Source organism: Crocodylus porosus, unplaced genomic scaffold (assembly GCF_001723895.1).
Source record: "Crocodylus porosus isolate Cpor-Errol unplaced genomic scaffold, CroPor_comp1, whole genome shotgun sequence".
Lineage (NCBI taxonomy): Eukaryota > Metazoa > Chordata > Crocodylia > Crocodylidae > Crocodylus > Crocodylus porosus.
This window is the reverse complement of record NW_017728938.1, coordinates 814,356-822,994: the sequence shown is the minus strand read 5'-3', so window position 1 is coordinate 822,994 and position 8,639 is coordinate 814,356. Positions and strand designations below refer to the sequence as shown.

Sequence of the window (8,639 nt, the reverse complement as noted above, 5' to 3'; positions counted from 1 at the left end):
ACCACATCCTTAGCCCTCACTGCCTCTGTGAGCTGACCTAAGAATTCATGGCCTCCATGATTTCCATTGCCATGCGGGACTCATGCATCACTTCTGCTTGAAGAACAGCTCACTGACGGCCTGACCAATCGCACCAGTGCCCTGTGAGGGAGACGTAGGCATGGTTTCCACCCTGGCTGCCCTAGATGTCCAAGGTGAAGTGTAAGATCACCTGCAGACCTGTCTTGCACAGCTCCTACCTCAAGTACTCCCGGCATGCCTCATACAGGGAGGGCACCACCATCCTGCTGAAGGTGGTGCGTATGGGTGGGGATGATGGGGCCACTGGTGCCATGAGCTCCCTGAACCCTAGCCACTCAACTAAGAGGAGCAAACATCTCCCCAATGCTCTGGGTGACCTCACTTGCCTTGGGAACGCACCCCCCCTTTCCCTCCACCTTTCCCCCACTGGTGCATGGTGGTCTGCCTCTGCTTCTTGGGGGATGGGAGCTTTGGAGCGAGAGGGGACTTCCCTTTGGGCATGCTCCCACTGGTGCCAGGCTTAAGGAGGAGCAAAGGCAAGGGGGTGGTGCCTCCTGATATGCATCTGCATCCCCATGGTGCTGAAGTGTTTCTTGTCCTTGCCCCGGCTGGTCTTGCATCAGCAGTGGAGGCAGATAGCATACTTGGGATCATCTGCCACCTCAAAATGTTCCCACACTACACTACCCCCTCGCTTCTGGGGTACAGGTGCAGATCTTGTCTTATCCCCCTCCTCAGCAGGTAGAGGCACAACAGCAAGAGGAGCTGACTCAGCTGAGCCACTTGCCTCCACAATCTTAACCTCCTCCAAGGTGCTTTCTGGAGAAGGAGACCTGGCTCTAGGGGAACTTTGAGGGGTGTGGAGCAAAAACCCATATTCCCCCTCCTTCCCCATAACTACTTTGGCTATGGCATTGAGCTCCCCTGGTTTCAGATCTAGCTCCTCCTTTGGCACTGGAAGGCTGAGGCTGGAAACTGAAATTGGGGTGGAAGAGACTGTCATGCTGGTGGTGCTGGGGGTTATTATTATTGCTCATGTTAATGGAGGTGGGGCAGGTGCAGACACTGCTCCTACCTCCTTGAAGCCACTAGCAGCAAAAGCCTCCTGGCTGCTAGAGAAGAGGGTGTGTCTAAGCTTTTTTTTTTTTTGGAGGGGGGTGGAGAGGGAACTTGCAGCTCTTTCCCTACCCTTTCTAACTCCCCTGCCAGAAGACCTGGTGCCTGCCTTTTCAGTACACTTCATAATGCTTGCTGTGCTGGAAAATGTGTGTGTATGTGTGTATTGTATCTTCTTTGTACAATGTATCTTCTTCTATCTGCTTAATATGTGTGTGTGTGTAATATATCTTCTATGTGTAATGTATCTTCTATCTGTAATATATTGGAAAGGTGTATCCAATCCTTTCCAAGAACACAGACTAGCAAGAGACCTACTACTAGGAAGCCAGCCACTGCAGCCAGCCAGTACCTTTCACATGCTGTTGCTTCCAAACAGACAGCTCACAAAAGGCAGAAAAAGGCTTCACACAGAGCCTTATATGCTGTTTCTCCTCCCCCACCCCCAGCCCTGAGCACTGGGAACCTTCTGTTTCATTTCAGATTTGGTGTTTCGGGTGCTGAAATGGGCTGAAACACCTCTGAAATGAAACAGCTGCCAAAATTTCACACAGCCCTAATACATACTTGTCCATCCTCAGTACAGAGATAGGGCCAAAACCACCTAGGTACATGGCAGAAAACAGTCATCTATGTGCACAACAGAGATTGGAGTCCACCCATTGTGCTTGCTTTAATATGACACAAGTTGTGAAAACAGTGATTATTTGACTATGGGGAATTTGAATGCATCACTGCAGCTAGAGCATCTGGTATAAACCTAATCAATATGGAAAATACTTACCACATCATCAGCATTTCTCTTCTGTAAAAAGAATAAGAAAAAGATGTCATTACTAAGGTATGATTCATCATTAAGGTATGATTCATTATTATGTCCTGATATCAGATGCACTCCCATGTCTAGGTAATTATGGATAGGGGGGTGGGTCTGGTTTCACATAAGCACTCATAATGAGTTAATAGTGCTTAATTCAAAAGAAGAATGAGTGAAGCATTCAGGATCAGGGCCAATTATTCTGTTTATAAAATCCCAAATGGCACAGATATTCTGGCTAGGTGGGATAATTATAGGTGTGAAAGCTAAATTATAATTTGAACATTGCAGTTTTGTTTTTTGCATAGGAGACACTGAAAATGGAGCAAAGAAGACAGACCAAAAAATAAATACATACAATTTAAGAAAAGGAGGTGAGGGTGGGGATACAAGTCTATTGAAAAACTAAATTACCTTTAAATGCCGGCAACATTCTAAAATTGCTAGTATTCCCATGGTTTTTAGATAGTAGTGGATGGTTGTCTTCAGTTTTTAATAAGCTTAAATGTATTTGCATACAGATATGGGGCCATAAACTTCCCTTCACTGCAGAGAACAGAAATAGCAGAAACCTCTCGGTGCCCTGAGATTCAAGGAGTTCAACCTCTTTTCTGCAGGGGAAGGAAATATTGCCCATGAAGTGGCATGATTTAAGAGAAATTCTGTGCATGGGAACTTTTCCTATTCTTTAGGTGTCTTTTTTCCATGCTACAAACAATTTGATTGTTTCAAATAAACTGAATCTCCCTTGGGGAAATGGCTTTAGATTATGGGGTTTGCAAGGTTGGCTCCCCCAAATTGTTAGATATATATGTATTCCCATTTGATTTCAAGCTTACTTGTCCTTACTTTATACTAATTCAGCCCATAAGGGTCACAGTTTTCACACAAACTATCACAGAAGTGGCAGTACTCCAACTGAACCATTGCAGTAGATGAAAGGCTGTAGGCAGAAATGACTGTAGAAATTAATTATTAAAAAGTTGGTAAATTTGCTCCAAGTGTAGGTGGGCTGTGCAAATAAAAAAAAAGCTTTATCAACAAAGTTTGGAATGCAAATATTAGAACTTGTTTTGAAACAGTGGTTCCAAAAACACATCACAGTTCAGGGATGGATACCATTCCAAAATGAGTTCCAGTAAGTTTCCAGTTTCCTTAGTTTTCTTGGCTTCACGTCTCATTGGTTACACTCTAAACAATGTTAACTTCTCATATTTACACCCTCCACTAAACACTGAAGCAAAGATACTGTGATATTAATTTCTTTGGTTAATATATATGGCTTTCATTACCATCATATCACCTCACAATCTTTAACTGAATTATCCTCACTATACCTCGCTATACCTCTGTCTTAAGTTGTAGAAATTGAAGCACAGAAAAGATTGGTCCAAAAGTATAGATAATGTCTATGGAAGAGCAGGGTTTAGAAACCAGGTCTCTTAAATCCTGCACTAAGGCCCTAGTTACCAGGACATACTTTCATCCTGGCTAAAAGGTTTTTTTCTACGTACTCTATCATTACACTCGTAATTTCAACTGCTGCCTCCATTCCTATATCTACCGCTGTCCTTTCTCACATCCCCTTGTCTCTCTCTCACATGTATTCACAAGTGCCCGACTACCATTTCTAACTCAGTCTTTCCAAATTTAATTTATCATCCATACTCTTTTCTGCCTTTTTTCTTTTGAAACTCCACTCCATTTCCAACTTCTTTTCTCTTTTCGTTCTCTCAAATTCAATGACTTTTGTACTCAACAAAACCACCCCTTCATAACTATCCCACTACTAAAAAAAAAATCTAATTTCTAATCTTAATAACTATAATCTTTTGTTTTCCTTCTCTGGTCTATCCAAATCATTGCTCCTTTCTAATGGGGAAGACGACAAACTGCCTGCAGTCTTCCCCACTAAGTGCAAAAACATAATGAACGTCATCATGCTGGGAGCTGGATTTCAATCTTTGAACTCGTGGCCACAAAAGAAATGTCAACGTAAACAGCTCTTTTCAGGGCCATATAAATCACCATTCTGATAATTTAGTTTGACTTCCTGTATAACACAACCATTTTGTCCTACTACTCTTGCTGTCTGAGGATCTACTTCAATTTTTATTAAAGTCTTTTAATTAATGTTAAATAAATGAAGCTACTTTACTGACAGTTGAATCAGGATCAATATATCACAAAAAGCTTCTTGCCTTACTGCTTCCTGGATCTTCATTATGCTGATGGCTTCACATTTTCCATTGTACTGTTCACTTAGATCCCCCCCTTAAAACAGTGCTGGCTGAGTCCTGGGGTCTGCATGTGAGCCGAAGGGGGCTCTCCCTGCATGGGCCATGAGCACCCTGAGGACATACTGCTTGCCGCTGGTGACAGGGGCTGTGTGCCATGGATGAAGTGTAGGCGGGCACCCCCACCACATCACACCTTCCGTCACACCCAACCACTCCCTGCCCACACACCTCCTGCACCCTGCCCACGCTCCCCCCACGCACAGCCACACCTCTCCACAAACCCCATACCTGTACCCCATTAACCCCACACCCACCCACCTTCCCCACCCCACAATATATCAGAGTAAGACTATTTTTGAGCAGTTATACAATCACAACTGTAAACATTATGCAAACTTGTAAATCAGGACAGATTTCTTTTTAAATAAAATTAAAATGTGTTATAGTAGAGGCTTGATTTTTAGCATGTGATTTGTTGGTTTTTTTCTGATTCCAAGATGGCAAACTCTCTCCCTACCCCACCCCACCCCACCCCTGTCACTCCCCAAAGGAGTACTTCTGGGGACAAAGAGAGGGACTTATGGTCGTAAAGGTCAGTGGTTAGGGACAGAACTACTGGTCTCAGGATGGCAATCAGAGCATGGGGGACCTGTCAAGGGGCAGGGCTACTCTTGCAGCCCTCAACAGCTCACCAAAACTTAGTAAGCAGTCCTGAAATAATTGCCTAAACTTGTCTAGATTTATCATAGAACTTATACTCAGTGGCATATAATGTTTCTGCAGTCTAGTAGAATTGACAATGCTGAATAAGGTAGCTGGAAGCTGCACAGAATGCATGGGGAGAATATGGCACCTGAAAGTATGAGCAAGAGCAAATTCAAGGGTGGATCCAAAGGGGATGTAGTGGTGCAGCTAGCTACACCCTCACTTTCATTCCTGGTCCATGCAAAGTTTAAAACCAACAGCCTGGGAAGGGCAACATCATGTCTATTAAGCCAGGATGAGAGAGTAATCTGACTTCATAGCTCATTATCTCCCTGATTCCTGCTAGTCATAGAACCATAGACAATTAGGGTTGAAAGGGACCTCAGGAGGTCATCTAGTCCAACTCCCTGCTCAAAGCAGGACCATCCCCCAGCTACATCTCCCCAGACAAGGTTTTGTCTGTTAACTATTTTGACTATTTTTTGCCTTGTTTGTTGTGCTTTTCTCTCTCCACACAAGATGGTAATGACCCTCTATCCTTTTTAATGGTCTCGATTCCCACTCTTCAAACTATCCTTTATTCTACAATGTTACTGTTTGCTAACCATCCCTCGTAATGTCTCTCTTCTACTTCATAGCCTTACAGACTGCTTTTGGCTTTAGCTGTACTTTAACTCTAGTATGGTATTAATTTAGGTGTAGAAATGACTGACAGTCAAGTATTGGAGGAACTGTCAAGATCCTCAAGAAGGCTAGATTTTATTTTATGCATCTGAATAAGAGACATATACTTTACTATAATGACTACAGGTAGAGTCATCCCTAGGGTATGGGAAATCGGGGCAACTGCCCTGGGCCCCATGCTTTGGGGGGGCCCCACAGACTGGGCAAAGCAGCTGCAGCCCCTCTTGAAGGGCCTGCCTGGAGTTGGTAGCTCAGCCCTGTGCCGCAGAAGAAGCATGAGGCCCCCCCACCCCCTTTGCGGGGGTACCATGGCCCCATGCAGTGTTAAGGGGGCCCTGCACAGGCTGATTTGCCCCAGGCCCTGCACCCCATTAGGGTCGACTCTGACTATAGGACTAATGAAATAATATCTGTTGACTATTTTTGCCTTGTTTGTTGTGCTTCTTTTAAACTACATATATAATCTAGAAATTAAGGCAGGCATCCACCCTTCTTTTAAATTACATATATAATCTAGAAATTAAGGCAGGCATCCACCGAAAGGGGCTTCCCCAAGCCTGTTCCTGCACTTCTGCCCCCTCCCCCCCCAGCTTTTTCTGGGCACCTGATGCATAGGTTTCACGAAATCTTTTCATGCAAAGCTCCACAAGTAGCTGCCTGGCACCCCCTCGTAAGTCAGGCTTGGCATTGGGGGTCAGTACTGTAGGCCACCCAAAGGGGCTGCCTGTCCCCCTTTCCCCCCGTCCAAGCCTGTTCCAGCATTTCCCTCCTCCCTACCCCCCATGCTCTTTCTGGGCACTTAAAGCAAGGGGCCTGTGAAATCTTTTCGTGACAACCTCCGCAAGCAGCTGCCTGCCACCCCTCACAAATCTAGCTTGCTAGCATCTCCAGGCATTGGCATCAGGATACCACAATCGTTCCACATCACGTACACCCAAAGTGGCTTCCCCCCTGCAAGTCTTTCCCCCCTATTTGTTGCACAGGGCTTTGGCGCTTTTTTGCCCCAGTTTTCACACAATTTTCCAGTCCAGCACCAGCCTGTCTGGAGTTTTTCCATCCCCCCACACATTCCTTCCCTCCCAACAACACTCCAATGTTGCTCCTGCCAGCCACAAGAGGCAGAAGAGAAGACACACTCACGAAGGCTGAGAGGGATGCCTGATGCTTCTGTCTCAAGTGGCAATGCTGGCAATGTCACTGCTAGGTGCCTATTAGCTACTTGTAATATGCTTAGATTCATAATACTGAAAAAGCCATTGATGATTCACCATTAGCAGTGTATGTATAAAATTTAAGCCTCTCTTCACCGTGATATAGACAGTTTCTAAATAGAGACAAAGGGATAGTATTGTGTGAATACATAAGGAAATAAACATGCACTTGAAATAATTAAAAATTATTAATTTTAAAAATTAGTATTTCAGTGTAATATATGACATGCCAGTATTACCAATGATTACAATTCTTTGTCTCTGTTTAGGACACGAACAGCCTATGCTGTGTTGTTCGCCCTACTTCCAGGCTTGTCTGCTGCTCAGCCACCTGGCCTACAGTGTGCAAGATTTAAAAATGCAGAAGAATTACAAATGTTGAGGTAGTCCAAGCAGCAACTTTCTGAAATACACTTCATTAACTTTTTTCAAAGATGATGTGTGCAATGTTCCTTTTTATTTTTTGTTTATATACCCAATTTTTTTTTAGTTCACTGTGTTTCACTACTTGTGCTCGGTATACTCTCCATTCAGATACAAAGAAGCACAGTCATTTCTGGGTGCTGGATGAGAAATGAAATGGCTGTCTGTTCACTTTGTCCAGTAGGTTCAGCAAAATAATTAGATTTGTTTTGGTATTAGGGTACTCTTTTTCCTAATGATTATAATCAAAGTATCTCATGTATCTGCCTTTTTTGTCTGTCTGCCTTCTTCTGGTGGCTACCCAAAGATCTGAGATGCTGGACCCCGGACTGGACCAGGTGCTTATTTCCTAATGTTTGTGCTCTCTTGTACCTTATGAGGACAATTATCCCAAGTAATTCTGTCTACAGTAATGATTAAATTAATAATTATACTAGTAATAATTGTAAAGGATACTAACAATACTTAAGCTAGAAAGTTATTTTAGTATTGACTGCACGTAAATACATATATACATTCATACATATATAAATTGTAAATAAATAAATACATAACGAATATGTAATAAATACATAATAAATAAAATACATAAATCTGTAAATAACTAAGTCAATACATAAGTAAATGTGTAAATCTGGGTGCTCTTACCACCCTCGGTGGGCCTGGGTCAAAGGCCCTCCCTCTGGTCCCCTGGCCACTGGTTTTAGCACCCTCAGTAGCGCTTGGGCTGGACAAAGATCTGCCCTCTTCCCTGTTGCCTCTTAGCACCCAGGTCTTCCACTGGTATGTACTCAACTACAGGCAGCAGACTTAACTCATTTTCTTGCACCTTCCAGTTGGCTTAAGCAAGTTCTACTAGTATATCATGAGTTTCAACTACAAAGCAATCCCTGGTCTGCACATTTCCATTGGAGAACACACAGGCATCTCTGGTGTTAGAGCATGGGAATTGAATTGCTACTACGAAGGATTTCAAGGCTCTGGGAGACGAGCTGAAGGAGACGGGGGTGCAGGTGGTATTTTCCTCTCTTCTTCTGGTGAGTAGGCAGGAATGGCGACACGAGGCCTGCATTGGCAAGGTCAACCAGCGCCTATGCAGCTGGTGCCACCAGGCAGGCCTTGGGTTCCTTGATAATGACCCATGCTTTTGGGCAGGGGACTTGCTGGGGTGGGATGGGCTTCATCTCTCTCCTAAAGGCAAGTGTGTCTTCTCTTCCAGGTTGGTTGATCTCGTACGGCGAGCTTTAAACTAGCCTCGCCGGGGGAAGGGGCCGAGGAAAACGAGGAGATACCATCTGAGCAAGACAGGTGACAAAGGCAAGGCGTGCTAAGGTAAGGAACAGGGGCCCAGACAGTCTCCCTAATTGGGGGGGGGGGCGCCACACACAATCTTGCAAGGCCTGAAATGCCTATATACCAATG

The 8,639-nt window shown here is 44.2% G+C and overlaps 1 protein-coding gene across 2 annotated transcripts in view; it reads right to left on the bottom strand.

The window, feature by feature from the left end:
- LOC109318280 (inter-alpha-trypsin inhibitor heavy chain H3-like) overlaps positions 1-8,639 on the bottom strand; it is a 101,766-nt gene that overhangs the window by 70,234 nt on the left and 22,893 nt on the right. For both annotated transcript variants that reach the window (XM_019547422.1, XM_019547421.1), the window contains exon 2: positions 1,922-1,942. In XM_019547422.1, the coding sequence (XP_019402967.1) occupies positions 1,922-1,942 (21 nt within the window). The remainder of the gene's footprint in view (positions 1-1,921; positions 1,943-8,639) is intronic.